At 46.8% G+C, this 17,735-nt stretch overlaps 1 protein-coding gene across 3 annotated transcripts in view; it reads left to right on the top strand.

Annotated features, from left to right (window-relative positions):
- fggy (FGGY carbohydrate kinase domain containing) overlaps positions 1-17,735 on the top strand; it is a 420,841-nt gene that overhangs the window by 154,475 nt on the left and 248,631 nt on the right. For all 3 annotated transcript variants that reach the window (XM_085982838.1, XM_085982840.1, XM_085982839.1), the window contains exon 6: positions 727-842. In XM_085982838.1, coding sequence (XP_085838964.1) covers positions 727-842 — 116 coding nt within the window. The remainder of the gene's footprint in view (positions 1-726; positions 843-17,735) is intronic.

Raw genomic sequence — 17,735 nt, 5'->3', positions numbered from 1 at the left:
GCCCCTACAGTTAACATCTATTTGTCTGCTTTAATTGACATATATTTGCCCTTTCAATTACTATCTATTCCCCATACTTGGTCCTTGACCCTATCTAAGCTATCAGAGTGCACCTGCTAATGTGCTGGTTCCTCTGTGTTCACTCCCCTTGCACTGTTGCTAGCACGAGGACAAGGACTGCAGCCTCTTGTACTGTAGACATGCTCATTTTCTTGACTTCCAACCTACAATATACAGAGGTTGCAATCCCTGCTAGCAGCAATACAGAGAGGAGAGTGCCAATTGGGCAAGTACATTAGCAGTCGGACTCAGGTAGAAGGGGAATTGGGTAAAAGCCCTGTTTGCACTGATTGTTTTTTTATCAATAAGCAATGACATGCTAACCAGTTCCCCAACATTCTGTCAGTATGAAATCACCCATCCAGTAAGGAAAATTGAGGTTCTGGCAAAGTTTTGTGCTCCTTAGAAATTTTAGAAATGAATGTGATTGATTGTTTTCCTAAGTAAACAGTCAGAATCCATATCCCTACTAAATTGTTAATGATTTAGAAATGTTCATTGAAGAATACAGCTCCTTTAATATTACATTTTATCAGTAACAGCTATAAAAACCCTCTAATATTGTAAAAGAAAAGATTGAATTGGTGAGCAATTTATTCGAATTATTCACATTAATGAATCCAGTAAGATGTAGGCAGTAACTGTTTTCCTTGCCTTGTTTTCCAGATCTCTCTGTACTTTGGTTTGTAAATGGAGCTACTCTGCAGAAACAGGTTGGGATGACTGCTTCTGGCAGCAGATTGGACTTGAGGATTTAACAGTCAACAACCACTCCAAAATAGGTACAATGCAATAGCAGTTGTTACCATACATGTGTTTATTTGGGTATTTTAAAATGGGATATTTTGTATTTGTGTGCTGTTTATCATATAATGCAGATTTGTGGCTTGGTGCTGCAGCTATATATAGTTCCTGTAATGAAACAAAATTCCTGGCCTCACGCCTCGAGTACAGGAGGTTCTCTGACATGTTCGTGTGAGGTTGTTTCAGGCTCCCTCCAGCTGGCTGACCCAGAGAATATTTTGCTTTAGTTCGAAAGGGCACTAGGTAGAAGCATTTTGGATCCATTATTATCCATTAATCCAAGGGAACGCTATGAATAAAATAAATGAAAATGCACTCCTACAGATCAATATTAGGTTTCTGTGGTTACAACACAGCATTCCTATTGGCTGAAACTTGGGCTAAAACTATGGTAATTACTAAGTTTGCATCAACCAATTAAAATCTAAATTGAAACCATACTGCCATTCTAAATCAGAATAATGTGTAGTCAATGTGATGTTACACAATTTAACTCATCAAACACAATTTTAATATTTGATTTTACCTCATGGCTAGGGCCACTAGAAAAGTGCAGTTGTGTTTTTAATCACAGATACTGTACTGTCCTGTGAAAATCAAGCAGGCCCCACAAGAATCATCTTACCTCACTTTCTGACTCGCCCCTCACTGCCACTTTCAGTGCTTAATGGTATATACTTCAATGCAAGGAGTCTAGTAAATAAAGCGCATGAGCTGAGGGCACAGATAGACATGTGGAAGTATGATATCATAGCTAACTGAAACATGGCTGAAAGAAGGGCAGGAATGGCAGCTCAACATTCCTCGTTGCAGGGTTTTCAGATGAGATAGATAAAAAAGGAGGGGATCACAATATTGATTAAACATAGAAAATAGGAGCAGGAGTAGGCCATTCGAGCCTGCTCTGCCATTCAACGAGATCATGGCTGATCATTCAAACCCTAGCACCCGGTCCCTACACCGACAGCCATCCCACCCAAGCCCTATCCCCGTAACCCCGTAACCCCACGTATTTAATCCCCCCGAACACTAAGGGCCAATTTTTTTTTATCATGGCCAATCAACCTAACCCGCACATCTTTGGACTGTGGGAGGAAACCGGAGCACCCGGAGGAAACCCACGCAAACACGGGGAGAATGTGCAAACTCCACACAGACAGTCACCCGAGGCCGGATTTGAACCCGGGTCTCTGGCGCTGTGAGGCAACAGTGCTAACCACTATGCCACCGTGCTGCCCAGTTAAAGAAACATTACAACTGTGAGGAGGGATGATATGTTAGAAGGATCATCAAATGAGGCCAGATGGGTTGAACTGAAGAACAAAAAAGAGGCAATCACACTGCTGGACATGTACGATAGACCCCCAAATAGTCAGAGGGAGATAGAAGAGCAAATGTGTAGGCAAATTTCTGAGCAGTGCAAAAACAATAGGGCAGTAATAGTCGGGGATTTCAGCTACCCGAACATTAACTGGGATAGAATCAGTGTAAAAGGTATAGAGGGCGTAGAGTTCGTAAAATGCATTCAGGAGAACTTTTTTAGCCAGTACGTAGCATGCCCATCAAGGTGGTTCTGGACTTAGTTTTAGGGAATGAAGCTGGGCAGGTGGAAGGGGTATCAGTGAGAGAGCATTTTGATGGCAGTGATCACAATTCAGTTGATTTAGCGTAGTTATGGAAAAGGACAAAGATAGACCAGGAGTAAAAGCTCTCAATTGGGGAAAGGCCGATTTTACTAAGATGAGATGTGATTTAGCAAAAGTGGACTGGAAACAGCTACTTGAAGGTAAATCAGTGTCAGAGCAGTGGGAGACATTCAAGGCGGAGATATTGAGGGTTCAGAGCAAATATGTTCCCACAAAGAAAAAGGGTGGGACTCCCAAATCTATAGCCCCCTCGATGTCAAGGGGCATACAGGGTAAGATAAGGCAAAAAAGGGAAGCTTATGTCAGATACCAAGAGCTAAATACTGCAGAAAGCCTGGAGAAGTATAGAAAGTGCAGGGGTGAAATTAAAAAGGATGTTAGGAAAGCAAATAGAGGGCATGAAAAAATATTGGCAAGTAAATTCAAGGAAAACCCAAAGATGTTTTATAAATACATAAATAGCAAGAGGATAACTAAAGAAAGAGTAGGGCCTATTAGAGACGATAAAGGTAACCTATGTGTGGAGGCGGAAGATGTGGGTATGGTTCTTAATGAATACTTTGCATGTGTCTTCACAAAAGAGAGGGCTGTTGCAGAAATTGTAGTTGAGTGTGAAATATTAGATGAGATAAACATAGTGAGAGAAGAAATATTAAGGGGTTTAGCATCCTTGAAAGTACATAAATCGTCAGGCCCCGATGAAATGTATCCCAGGCTGTTAAGAGAAGCAAGGGCGGAAATAGCAGAAGCTCTGACCATCATTTTCCAATTCTCTCTGGCTACAAGTGTGTTGCCAGAGGACGGAGGATTGCTGAAATTGTACCGTTGTTTAAAAAGGGAGAAAAGGATAGTCTGAGTAATTACAGGCCAGTCAGCCTGTAATTCCAGGCAAATTATTGGAAAAAATTCTGAGGGACAGAATACATCATCATTTAGAAAGGCACAGATTAATCAAGGGCAGTCAGCATAGATTTGTAAAGGGAAGCTCATGTCTGACTAACTTGATTGAATTTTTGGAGGAGGGTCGATGAGGATAGTGCATTTGATGTAGTCTACATGGACTTTAGCAAGGCTTTTGACAAGGAGCCACATGGCAGACTGGTCCGAAAGGTAAAAGCCCATGGGATCCAAGGGAAAGTTGCAAGTTGGATCCAAAATTGGCTCAGTGGCAAGAAGCAAATGGTAATGGTCGACGGGTGTTTTTGTGACTGGAAGACTGTTTCCAGTGGGGTTCCGCAGGGCTCAGTGCTAGGTCCCTTGCTTTTTGTGGTATATCAATGATTCCGAATTCAATGTAGGGGGCGTGATTAAGAAGTTTGCGGATGATACAAAAATTGGCCGTGTGGCTGATAATGAGGAAGAAAGATGTAGACTGTAGGAAGATATCAATGGATTGGTCAGGTGTGCAGAAAAGTGGCAAATGGAATTAAATCCGGAGAAGTGTGAGGTATGTATTTGGGGTGGGCTAACAAGGCAAGGGAATACACAATAAATGATAGGATACTGAGAAGTGTAGACGAAAAGAGGGACCTTGGAGTGCATGTCCACAGATCCCTGAAGATAGCAAGACAGGTAGATAAGGTGGTTAAGAAGGCATACGGGATACTTTCCTTTATTAGCTGAGGCATAGAATACAAGAACAGGGAGGTTATGCTTGAACTGTATAAAATACTAGTTAGGCCGCAGCTAGAGTACTGCACACAGTTCTGGTCACCACATTACAGGAAAGATGTGATTGCATTAGAGCGGGTACAGAGGAGATTTACAAGGATATTGCCAGGACTGGAGAATTTTAACTATGAGGAAAGATTGGATAGGCTGGGGTTGTTATTTTGGAACAGAGGAGGCTGAGGGGAGATTTAATTGAAGTGTATAAAATTATGAGGGGCTTAGATAGAGTGGATAGGAAGGACCTATTTCCATTCTTCTCTCTTAGGCAGTCCCTCGGAACCGCGGATGACTTGTTTCCACGCTAAAAATGAGTTCTCAGGTGACTGATGAGTCCAACGCGGGACCTACAGTCTCTGTCACAGGTGGGGCAGGTGGTAGTTGAAGGGGTGGGTGGGTGGGGTGCTTGGGTTGACGTGCACTCCTTCCGGTGTTTGCGCTTGGCTTCCACTTGCTCCCGGCGAAGAGACTCGAGGTGTTGGGCGCCTTCCCGAATGCTTCTCATCCACTTTGAGTGGTGTTGGGCCAGGGATTCCCAGGTGTCGGAGGGGATGTTGCACTTTTTCAAGGAGGCTTTGAGGGTGTCCTTGAAGCATTTCCTCTGCCCACCTGGGATTCTCCTGCCGTGTCGGAGCTCCCATCATCAACACCTTCACCGAAGCGTACGAGAGCATGGGTCTTACACTAAACATCCATAAGACATAGGTCCTCTACCAACCTGCCCCCGCCACACAGTACTGCCCCAGATTATCAAAATCCACAATGAGGCCTTGGACAACGTGGACCACTTTCCATACCTCTGGAGCCTACTGTCAGCAAGGGCAGACATTGATGATAAAGTCCAACACCACCTTCAGTGTGCCAGTGCAGCCTTCAGTTGCCTGAGGAAGAGGGTGTTTGAAGACCAGGACCTCAAACCCGGCACCAAGCTCGTGGTCTACAGAGCAATAGTGATTCCCGCCCTCCTGTATGCTTCAGAGACATGGACCATGTACAGCAGGCACCTCAAAACACTGGAGACGTACCACTAACGCTGTCTTCACAAGAACCTGCAAATCCATTGGCAGGATAGGCGCACCAATGTCAGTGTTCTTGCTCAGGCCAATATCCCCAGCATCAAAGCTTTGACCACGCTCGATCAGCTCCAATGGACGAGCCACATCATCCGCATGCCTGATACGAGATTCCCAAAACAAGCGCTCTACTCGGAGCTCCAACACGGCAAGAGAGCCCCAGGTGGGCAGAGGAGGAATTTCCATTAGCAGAGAGGTCATTAACCAGGGGGCATATATTTAAAGTAATTGGTAGAAGGATTAGAGGGGAGTTGAGGAGAATTTTTTTCACCCAGAGCTTGATGGGAGCCAGGAACTCACCACCTGAAAAGGTGATAGAGGCAGAAACCCTCATCACATTTAAAACGTACAGGTATGCACTTGAAGTGCCGTAACCTGCAGGGCTATAGACCATGAGATGGAAAGTGGGATAAGGCTGGATAGCTGTTTTTCAGTCGGCACAGACACGATGGGCCTAATAGCCTCCTTCTATGCCGTAAATTTCTATGATTCCAGTCTATGATTCAGCTCCTTTCTGATGCTGATACTGTTACTGCTTTGGGGATAGAACTGTACTGCATAATGTGGGTGGAATTCTTGATCTTACAATAGTTTTCCAAGATTCTTGTTCCTAGTAGTCATATCTGGTGGGACCCTTCATCAGAAAAAATTTGAGCAATAATCCTATCTGAAATTTTAACCTAGCTTTCTTCACTTAAGTACTTACAGCATTTACTGATTTCATTTCATATTTCTAACATTTGCATTTTTAAAATTAATCTTTGTGTGTCTAATTAAGTGATAGATCCCACGGATTCCTAATGCTAGATAAAAATTATATCAGCGAGGGTAAAATATATATTTCCCCATCCAAAATGAAATTAGAACTCATGCCTAATGCTCAGTTAGCTTATGACATCCTACATCATGGCAGTGATATATGCATTATTAAAAGAAGGAGCTGCCGTTTAAAAAAAAAATGTAACCTTCATATAGTAAAAATAGCGCCAAATACCTGCCAGAAGATTACAGGCATTTACTTGCAGTTCATTTGATGAACAGATCCTCGAATTTGGCTTTCACAGTTTTGAATGTCATTTGAACCCCTCAATTGGATTACTCAATTATAATCCACAGGCACTAATCTAGTACCCCCTATACAATGTGTACAGGTAAATTAATATCCTAGTAAATCATAATATATTATTTTAGAGTAAAATACATAGAAACATAGAAAAATAGAAGCAGGAGTAGGCCATTTGCCCCTTCGAGCCTGCTCCGCCATTCAATATGATCATGGCTGATATCTCAATACCATATTCCTGCTCTCTCCCCATACCCCTTGATGCCTTTTGTGTCTAGAAATCTATCTTTCTCCTTCTTAAATATATTCAGTGACTTGGCCTCCACAGCCTTCTGTGGTAGAGAATTCCACAGGTTCACCACCCTCTGAGTGAAGAAATTTCTCCTCATCTCAGTCTTAAATATCCTACCCTGTATCTGGAGATTGCGACCCCTCGTTCTAGACCCCCCAGCCAGGGGAAACATCCTCCCTGCATCCAGTCTATCTAGCCCTGTCAGAATTTTATACGTTTCAATGAGATCCCCTCTCATTCTTCTAAACTCTAGTGAATACAGGCCTAGTCACCCTAATCTCTCCTCATACGACAGTCCTGCCATCCCAGGAATCAGTCTGGTGAACCTTCGCTGCACTCCCTCTATGGCAAGTATATCCTTTCTTAGGTAAGGAGACCAAAACTGCACACACTACTCTAGGTGTGGTCTCACCAAGGCCCTGTACAACTGTAGAAAGACATCCTTGCTCCTGTACTCAAATCCTCTTGCAAGAAGGTCAACATACCATTTGCCTTCCTAACTGCTTGCTGTACCTGCATGTTTGCTTTCAGTGACTGTTGTACAAGGACACCCAGGTCCCTTTGTACATCAACATTTCCCAATCTATCACCATTTAAATAATACTCTGCCTTTCTGTTTTTCCTACCGAAGTGGATAACTTCACATTTATCCACATCTGCCATGCATTTGCCCACTCACTCAACTTGTCTAAATCGCCTTGGAGCCTCTTTGCATCCTCACAACTCACAATCCCACCTAGTTTTGTGTCGTCAGCAAACTTGGAAATATTACATTTGGTTCCCTCATCCAAATCATTGATATATATTGTGAATAGCTAGGGCCCAAGCACTGATCCCTGCGGTACCCTACTAGTCACCGCCTGCCACCCTGAAAAAGACCCATTTATTCCTACTCTCTGTTTCCTGTCTGTTGACCAATTTTCAAACCATGCCAGTATATTACCCCCAATCCCATGTGCTTTAATTTTGCACACTAACCTCTTGTATGGGACTTTACCTCGCTTCATTTGATGTGAGAAGACAACATTTTATTTTTCAGTGGAAAAGCTGCTGGGGTAGAAATTCATTCATTCAGTCATTCGTTCATAGGCCAGTGCGAACAGGGTGCAGGGACCAATCCCTGCACCCAAACAGATAGACCCAAGGCCTGATCAAATGTGGGCCTCAGACCTTATCTGAACAGTGAGGGCGAGAAGCTCCAGAGGAAGCTCGTCCATGTCAAGGAATCCAATTTAGGCGGCCTGCCTCGACAGCAGTGGTCTTCAGATAAGTGCTGGAGAGGAAAGGAGAACAGGAGGGGGTGATCGCGGGCCGGCAGCAGCTCTCAGAGGTGTTCCACCTGCCTCCACATGAATTCTTTTTTTTTAAAAGAAAGCTTATCTATTGTTGGCAACCGCTTGTAAGCCCACATCCACTGTAGGAAAACCTGAGAAGAGCGGGCCCGGTGCCTGCTATACTCAGGGCAGCCAAGTTTCAAAAATAAGGTCCTAAAGCAGATGTTAGCCTTCTCATTAACATATGCAAGAGGCGTAACACCTGTTTTAGGCGGTTGCTAGCGATGCCTGAAAAAAATCGCCCGATTCAATATGAGGTTGGACGCACTTGAGGCATCTTTGGGGCATGGGACGTAGCCCCGTAAAATTGTTCCTTCTTGCCCCCATGTTCTGCCAGGAAAACTGGGGCAACGAGGTTCAATTTCTACCCTACTGTTTCCTGTCAGGGTGATGTGAAACTGTTTGGTAAAAACTGGAGGTTATTATGGTGACATTAACAAAAATATTGTCAATGCCACCACAAGATATAAAACATGAACAACAAAACTCCAACTGAGAAGCCTTAGAACAAAACTAAACGTTCTACATTTTATTAAAAAAAGTTGGAATAGCACAGTGGGTGAGCACACTACCCTTTCATCTCTGTGACATGGATTTGATTCCAGTCCAGACTAATGGAATGAAAGTCTTTTTTTCTGCTGGTTGAGGAGGGTCTGACCTGAAATGAATTTGCCCAGTATCTTCCCAGTTGATGTCGGCTCACAACCTACAATTCTGGACAAATCTATATATATAAAAGGATATGTCTATCTGTCTGTCTCTCTGTCTGTCTCTCTGGCCGGCTATACAATCAAAAGTTATAGAGCGTACCTACACATATGTTATATCAAAAGAAAGCTCATCATTAGGGGACTCTTGTAGGCATATTTACTTTTTGCTCGGACAAAAATTGTGCCGACGGTCGGACAAAAATTGTGCCGACGGTCGGACAAAAATTGTGCCAACGGTATCCAAAAAACGTTCAAAATTCCTCTCATTATCCGCTCATTTGCATCGAGTGGGGGCGGGTTCATTGTGTGTGTGGGCGGGCCATCCTACAGTTGAGTGACGTGATGATTGACCAATCCTACATTTCAGTGACCTGACGGTTGACCAATCGGTGCGTGTGTGGGCGGGCCTTATTCTGAACCGAGGTGAGTCGTCACCATCTTGATTCCAAACTTTTCATTTCTTTTTCCCACTTTCTGTGTGTTTCTTTTCAAATCTACATTTCCAGCAAAAAAAAAGTTGCTTTTAAAACACACATTGTTTTTTAAAAAAGTTAATTAATTTGTAAATCTTTTCTCTAACATCTAGAATTTTCCTACCTTTCACCGTTTTTCCAGGCCTGTAAGCCTGGGCCTCTGTTGCCCAGCCACGCCCAAGCTAGGCACCACCCGTCACGCTCAACAAGCGGCTCACGATCGCCGCCATCTTTGTGAAGGCTGAAGGGGGCAGGCCTGAGCCGAGCGTCGCCACCGCCGCCATCTTAGTAAAGGCGGGTGGGGCAGGAGTCAGCGCGCGCGACTTCAGTCCGGCCGGGCCTCACGCGGTAGGTTGCGCGGCGGCGTCTCTCTCTCTGCTCTTGAAGCCGGCTCGGGAGATCGGGGTTCGGCAGATCGGGGCTCGGGGGGGGGGGCTCGTGAGATCGGGCCTCGGGAGATCGGGGGGGGGGGCGAGCATCGGGAGATGGGGGGGTGGGGCTCGGGAGATCGGGCCGCGGGAGATCGGCGATCGGGGGGCGGGGCTTGGGAGATCGGGCCTCATGAGATCGGGCCTCAGGAAGGCGGGGGGCGGGGCCACCCCCCTCCCCCCCCTCTCCCCCTTCCCCCCCCCTCTCCCCCTTCCCCCCCTCCTACCCCCTTCCCCCCCATCGCCGGCAGAGGGGAGACGGTCTGCTGGCTCCCCCCTCCTTCCCCCCCTCCTCTCCCCCCTCCCCTCCCCCCTCTCCCCCTCCCTCCCCCTCCCTCCCCCTCCCCCTCATCTCCCGCTCATCTCCCGCTCCTCTCCCCCTCCTCTCCCCCTCCTCTCCCCCTCCCCCTCCTCTCCCCCTCCTCTCCCCCTCCCCTCCCCCCCTCCTCTCCCCTCCCCTCCCCTCCTCCTCCCCCTCCTCTCCCCTCCCCACCCCCCTCCTCCCCCTCCCCCTTCTCCCCCTCCCCTCCTCTCCCCCTCCCCCCTCCTCTCCCCTCCCCTCCCCTCCTCCTCCCCCTCCTCTCCCCTCCCCACCCCCCTCCTCCCCTCCCCCTTCTCCCCCTCCCCCTCCTCCCCTTCCTCCCCCTTCTCCCCTCCTCCCCTTCCTCCCCCCCTCCCCCCTCCCCTTCCTCTCCCCCCCTCCTCCTCCCCCCTCCACCCCCCTCCTCCCCTTCCCCCCTTCCCTTCCTTTCCCTCCCCTTTCCCCCCCCTTTTCTCCCCCCCTTCCCCCCAGTCACGCTCTCTCTTCCCCCCATTCGCGCTCTCTCTCTCTCTCTTCCAACAACAACATGCCCTCAAAAATCCCTCGGCACCGCCGGGCACTTCAGCTAGTGATCAATAAATTGACAATTTCATTTGAAGAGGACGCCTGGTGCATGGAATGAAAAAAATCACAGTGCAAACCCCTTTCTTATATTTTAAGGTTGTGGCAAAAGTATATTGTTAGAATAGCAGAAGCTTTTTTCACTACGTAAATCATTCAGTCATTGCCTTTGCAGTTTGATGTGTCAGAATTATGAATTTTGTAGCACTCCCTGTCATCTCTTTTTTATCAAGCAGTTGAGTAATTAGCCAGTAGTTATTGATCTCATCAATCAAAGTTGAGAAAATAGAGCATCAGGTTTTATCCAAATTTCCATACAACAAATCACAGTTGGCACTTCAGTAACTGGCTCTTGTCACCTTGCCCCACAGACTGAATCAAGAGGTAATATGCATCTGATTTTAGATTGGCAGAAAAGAATCTTACCAAATTTATGAATTTACATCTGCCTGGAAAATTGATTTCAGAATTTAATTGTGTCTGAGTTGGTGTGACTGGATTTGTGGTTGCCTGGGAAACCGTATTGTCTATTCCAAATATTATTATTCTCCAATTGAGTACAATGCTTTGGTACATGTGTTTTTTTTGTAGTCAAGACAGCACATTCTGGAAGGATTGCCCACTGGGCAATTTTAGATTGTTACTCATTTGTTCACTATCTTTCTACAGCTGGCCTGTAATAACAGACATGTTTTCTCTAGCTATCATGTAGCAGAATTGTCCAACAGTAAAGTTTTAGGAACAATGAAATCTACATTCAGTTTTGAACTTCAATGGAATTATCCTGACCAGCACATAAATAAGGTTTTGTTAATATGTTTAAGGATACTGATAGCTTTCAAAATCTACGCAGCCTTTCCTTCATGCAGTATTCTGAAGTGATAAATTATTGCTGGTGAATATTATTAATAGAATTAGAGAAGTGCACAGACCATTAACTTGTTTCTTAAAAGGGTTGGAAAGTTGAGGAGAGTACTTTTTCAATTTTGTTTAGAGAATTGGGAGAATACTTTGAAAAAGTACTCTCCTCATTCGCTAAACAAAATTAGTTATAAAAGTATAATCTATATTTTCCAATGGGTAATTGCCTTATGTGAGTAAATCGGTTATCCTGATTGAAAAGTTGGGCAGAGATCCATTATTCTAGATCTCCACCCACTATGCAGCACATGCAATTTCCCATGGGTGGGGGGAATACAGCTATAAGACGTGCCGACTTCAAACAGGAGCAGATTCATTTCAATATTATTTTGGAGGCAGATACATAGCATACAGTACTGAATGATGCCCACTAGTATCCACACACCCTTATCTGCAGACTTGGAGTAAACACATCTTGCTTTGGGAAATAATTAATGCATGTGAAGACTTCTCTTCCCAAAGGAGGCTGGGACAGCAGACCCAAAGGCATCATAGAGCTATCTGAAAGCCTGAATAACCATAATATTGGACACTCCAATCATAGCATGTCATGCTTTCAGTGGTACGGAATGGAAAAAGGTGTTCTGGGGAATCAGTACCCCATGTATCCTCATTGGCCACATATCCCAAAATGCCACCAATAATACCTGCAGGATCTGCCGCACCAATCTGCAACAACCATGGGGAACTGTCTTCACATGGTCTGGGCCATCAGACAGTAAGATGCAGAACTCTGCCAACTGCTGCAAGGATACGTGCAGCTACTATGCAGCACATAGATTGACATACTTAGTGACAGTACTGGGAAATAAAGGTCTGAAACTTAGCTACACCTCCTCGCAGGGATGCTGCAATGTTGACTTATACTGATTTTGCCATACATTTATGAACGTGCCTACCCTCCTCAGACCCACCTCCACTTCAGTAGCCATGAAACATGAGATTGCATGCTGGGCTGTTTTATCCCTTGCCTGCAGATTCATACCTGCATGTTGGGCTTCCTATCCCTTCATCTTTGCCTGCAAATTTCTCCTTTAAAGAAAGACTTGCATTTATATAGCGCCTTGCTCGACCCGAAGCACTTTACAGCCAATTAAGTACTTTTGAAGTGTAGTCACTGTTGTAAGGAAATGTGGCAGCCATTTTGCACACAGCAAGGTCCCACAAACAGTCCAGATTACAGAGAGGTATAGTTAAAAGGTACGAGAGCTCCGTACACAGCAACAAATCCAGGCTTCCCTGTTGCTTAGCAACATGTGCAGGAACTCCGGCCACAGACCAAGCGTCCCTGTTGCTTAGCAACAAGTGCACGAACCCCAGTTACACAGCCACAGATCCAGGAACTGTCACTAATATGAAGTAAAACTTACCTGAACCTACTCCTGAATTTTGCCGGTTAACAGAGATTTCCGGTTATTTAGGTGCCAGTTAAAAGAGTTTCCTGTATCATAATCACCAGATAATCTATTTTGGTGATACTGGTTGAAGGATAAATATTGACTAGGAGAACTCCCCTGCCCTTCTTCGAAATAGTGCCATGGGATTTTTTATGTCCACTTAAGGGGCTCGTCCGGCGTCTCATCCGAAAGACGGCACCTCCAACAGTGCAGCACTGCACTGGAGTGTCAGCCTAGATTTTGTCTTTGGAGTGGGACTTGAACCCACAACCTTCTGAAAAACTTTGGAAAAAGCTGTCAGTAGGTTCCGCCCCTCCAAAGGTTTTCGAGAATTTTCGTTACATTTGTAACAATTCCCTCTAATTGTCTTCAGACCTTTAAATTTCACTTACATGCAATTTTGCACTCCCATTACTGGTGTACTCCCTGAACATATTCAGTTCTGCACCTGGAGCAGTCCATAATTATGATAATGAGTTGACAAGAAAATTGAGTGAAAATAGCACACCTCCATTTGTGTCCGTGTTTCTTACCATTGAATGTAAATTGCTGGACTTGAATATTACCAGTTATAAAAGTTTGCTGACATTCAAGGCTAATCAAAACCATCCATTTTTTCTCCTTAGCAGCTGTTAATGTCAGTGTTATGGAGGAGCCGCCTGAATTGTAGACAAACGCTCTCCCGGCAGATTAATGGTGCATAGTCTGTTGGTGGAGTGTTTCCCTGGATTGGGCAGCTGGTCAAGGCCGAGGTTGTGGCCCCCCCCCCCATTAACTTGAATGGAACTGCTCTGGGACGCAGGTGACCCTTTCCAATTACTGACTGTCTATTAGCTCAGAAAAAAATTGACTGGTAATATTTTTTATAACTATATAATTTTACAGAGAGATGGGGGAGGACATTGAGCAAATAGTACTCCTCCTAGACTTTACTTTCCCTTTGGTGTTATAAAAGCAATAGTTCTAAAATAAATATTCTTGCAATAAATGAAGAAACCATACTTCCTGTTAAATATTCTGACCTAGAAATTGGGTAAGGCCAGAAATTGGGCGCGGGCAGCACGACGCGCTATGTGCCTGCGCCCGTTTAAATTGATTGCAGCACTGATCTCAGCGCTAAACACGCTGCTGATTGGCTTAGCACTGAACAGGGGGGTGCCAATATCAGGTGCAGTCTACTGGCCAATAAAGTTTGGCCTAGGCTCTCTGCACTACTTAAAGTGGACGTGCTTTGTTGCAGAAGCACCTCATTGTCATTGTGGAGAGAGCCAAGGGCCAACAGCCAAGAGCAAGGGCGAGGAGATTTTCTGATGCGGCACTGGAGGCCTTGGTCCTGAGTGTTGTCCCCAGGACCTGGATTCAGTGCTGCAAAAAATTTAATGACCTCACACGAGTGGTCAAGGCGAGTGAACTCATCATCAAATGCCATTTCCCACCATCTGCACCACTAGCCTCACACACTGCTCAATACACCACACCACCATCACTTTGCACACACTGTCAGCTATTCAACCATGGCAGGCACATCACCCAAACTCATTGCACCACACTCACTGACTCACTTCCTTTTCTCTTGCAGGCAAAAGTCTCTCAGTACCACCGGAAGCAGCAGCAGACAAGTGGAGGGGAAGCCAGTCTGCAGAACCTGACGGAGCTGGAGGAAGCAGTGCTGGACATCATTGGAGGGCAGTCACAGAACCCGTGGCTAGCGATGATGTTAAAAGCATTGCTGATGATGACGGTATGCTTATACCTACTCCTTCTTCTCACATCCCACTTCCCCCTCATCCCACAATCTCTTTTCACTTACAAGCTGCTGATGGTATATGCATGGATATCTTGTTTTCCCCCCTCCCCTCACCACAAACTGACCCTTCTGCCTTTTCCCTTTCAGATATGAAGAACTCCAACCTGGGCAGCCAGTCCCCGAATGAATGGAGGAAGACAGTGATAGAGGAGAAGAAGACACATCGGGGTCGATTTTCGTGGAGCCGTCAGGCGGGGTTTCAGGCGTGTGGGGGGGGAAAATCCCGAATTCGGGGGTCCCGACACCATCCCGCCCAAAACCCTGCTCCACGCAACTTTCAGAGGCGGCAGGTCCCCGCCCCGCACTGGGACCCGCCGAAACCAGGCGGGAAGGGATTAGTGCCAATTAACTGCTTGTTAACAGGTAGTTAACAGGCAGTTTTTAGCCTAATCCCTATTTTGAGGGGTTTCGTGTGGGATTCCCGACTGCTCCAAACCACGCCAGGTTAGAGCAGGCGGGCCGTCGGGTTGAAGGAGTTGGAGGGGTCGCGATGTCGATGTTCAGGTGAGTGATGGGTGCATGAGTGCAAAGGTAAGTGTGTTTGGTGTGTCTAAAGTGTGTAAAGAACTTTTACTTACCTGTACTTACCTTAACAGCCTTCCTGTAGCCGTCGGAAGCCCATCACTCAGCCGGCACTTAAAGCTGAACGGCTGCGATCTGTGAAAAGTGACAGCCTGCAGCTTTGAGTGCTGTTGAGAGTTCTAACTGAGTCTGTGTAGAAGGACTCATGTTAGAGCTCAGACTGTCAGTGTTTCACAGCTTCAAACAGCTGTGAAACACTGATATTTCATCTGTCAAGAACTCTTGACAGATGAAATTGCAGTCTGTGACGTCACCTGTTGCCGGATGGCCCTTAATTGGCTTGCTGAGCCTGCTGGGCGGGCTCAACAAGGTCAATCAATGGAAAATCGTGCGGATTGGCCGGACGTCGAAGTAGGCGGGTCTAAAACCCGAAAGTTGTAGTCCCGCCTTCTTCCCGACAGCTTCAGGAAAATCGACTCCATCGTCACTGCATCTGACACTCGCAGACACCAGCTCAGAAAATGGCACTGCGCAGACTTTAGAGGGTAGTATAGAGGTGGGATCTGCACATGGTGAGTCACCGGGCATGAGTGGGCTGCAGCCAGGCCAGGGGGAAAGGGTAGCTCGGGTGCCAGCTCCCCGGAGGGTGAGTTCGTGCATGAGTTCTGCTGCACCTGATCTCGATGAGGTGGCCTTCAGAAGAAGGGTGATGAGCATGCACACAGAAATGCCAGGTGCAATGGTAAGCCTGCCAGAGAGCCTCTTGTCAGTGTCAAGGAGCATGGAGCGGTCCGGCTCCAACATTGCATGGGGTTTGCATGGAGTTTGGAGCACATGATTTCCAGGATGGAAAATGTGGACCCAGCCATGATGCTGGGTGTGATGGGTGATGTCGCAGCTTCCATTGCAGCACAGGCAGAAGCGACCCAACATCGCAGTGCTGCAGTGAAAGCTCAGACTGCTGTCATCGTAGCTGGGTTTATGAGTGTGGAAAGGGGCTTGCAGGGTAACACAGCACTCCAGCAACCTGTCCCCCAATAGATGGCTAGTAATGCTGAGGCACCGCCCCGGCGGGGGGGGGGGGTTGTGGCAGTGGCTCAGTGGAGAAAGAATGTGCTGTCCTCTCTCAGGATGACAGCATTCCTACTCCCACCACTGCCACTCCGCCATTGCCCTTGCTGCTGCCTGTCATCCAGCCAGCCCAGACTGCTGCTGCCTATGCCAAGGTGGTGAAGTCTACAGCCGGACCTTCTAGGCCCAGAGCTGCTCAAGGTCGCCTTGCAAGGCCATCTGCAGTCTCCCCCACTGAAAGTCAGCAGCCTTTTTCGGGTTGGCAGGCTGTAACTAGCGGGGTACCGCAATGATCAGTGCTTGGGCCTCAGCTATTTACAATCTATATTAATGACTTAGATGAAGGGACTGAGTGTAACGTATCCAAGTTTGCTGATGATACAAATGTGAGAAAGTAAGCTGTGAGGAGGATGCTAAGAGGCTGCAGAGAGATATAGACAGGTGGACTGAGTGGGCAAGAACATGGCAAATGGAATATAATGTGGGGAAGTGTGAAGTTAGCCATTTTGGTAGCAAATACGACAAAGCAGAATATTTTTTGAATGGTGAGATACTGGGAAATGTTTGCATTCAGAAGGATCTGGGTGTCCTTGTACATGATTCACAGAAAGTTAACATACAGGTACTTCTCTTCTTAGGCAGTCCCTCGGAACCGAGGATGACTTGCTTCCACATTAAAAATGAGTTCTCAGGTGACTGATGAGTCCAATGCGGGACCTACAGTCTCTGTCACAGGTGGGGCAGACGGTGGTTGAAGGGGTGGGTGGGTGGGGTGCTTGGGTTGACTTGCGCTGCCTGCGCTTGGCTTCCGCTTGCTCCCGGCGAAGAGACTCGAGGTGTTCGGCGCCTTCCCAGATGCTTCTCCTCCACTTTGTGCGGTCTTGGGCCAGGGATTCCCAGGTGTCGGTGGGGATGTTACACTTTTTCAAGGAGGCTTTGAGGGTGTCCTTGAAGCATTTCCTCTGCCCACCTGGGGCTCTCTTGCCGTGCCGGAGCTCCAAGTAGAGCGCTTGTTTTGGGAGTCTCGTACCGGGCATGCGGACAATGAGATCCGTCCATCGGAGCTGATTGAGCGTGGTCAAAGCTTCGATGCTGGGGATGTTGGCCTGAGCAAGAACAGCGACGTTGGTGCGCCTATCCTGCCAATGGATTTGCAGGATCTTGCAGAGGCAGCGTTGGTGGTACCTCTCCAGTGCTTTGAGGTGCCTGCTGTACATGGTCCATGTCTCTGAGGCATACAGCAGGGCGGGTATCACTGCTGCCCCGTAAACCATGAGCTTAGTGCCGGATTTGAGGTCCTGGTCTTCAAACACTCTCTTCCTCAGGCGACCGAAGGCTGCACTACCACACTGAAGGCGGTGTTGGACTTCGTCGTCGACGTCTGCCCTTGTTGACAGTAGGCTCCTGAGGTATAGAAAGTGGTCCACGTTGTCCAAGGCCTTGTCATGGATTTTGATAATCGGGGGGCAGCACTGTGTGGCGGGGGCAGGTTGGTAGAGGACCTTTGTCTTACGGATGTTTAGTGTAAGGCCCATGCTCTCGTATGCTTCGGTGAAGGTGTTGACGATGGTTTGGAGTTCGAC

The sequence above is a fragment of the Somniosus microcephalus genome, chromosome 3 (assembly GCF_052327205.1).
Source record: "Somniosus microcephalus isolate GS21.2 chromosome 3, FLI_Smic_1.0, whole genome shotgun sequence".
NCBI lineage: Eukaryota > Metazoa > Chordata > Chondrichthyes > Squaliformes > Somniosidae > Somniosus > Somniosus microcephalus.
This window is presented reverse-complemented; position numbering and strand designations above follow the sequence as displayed.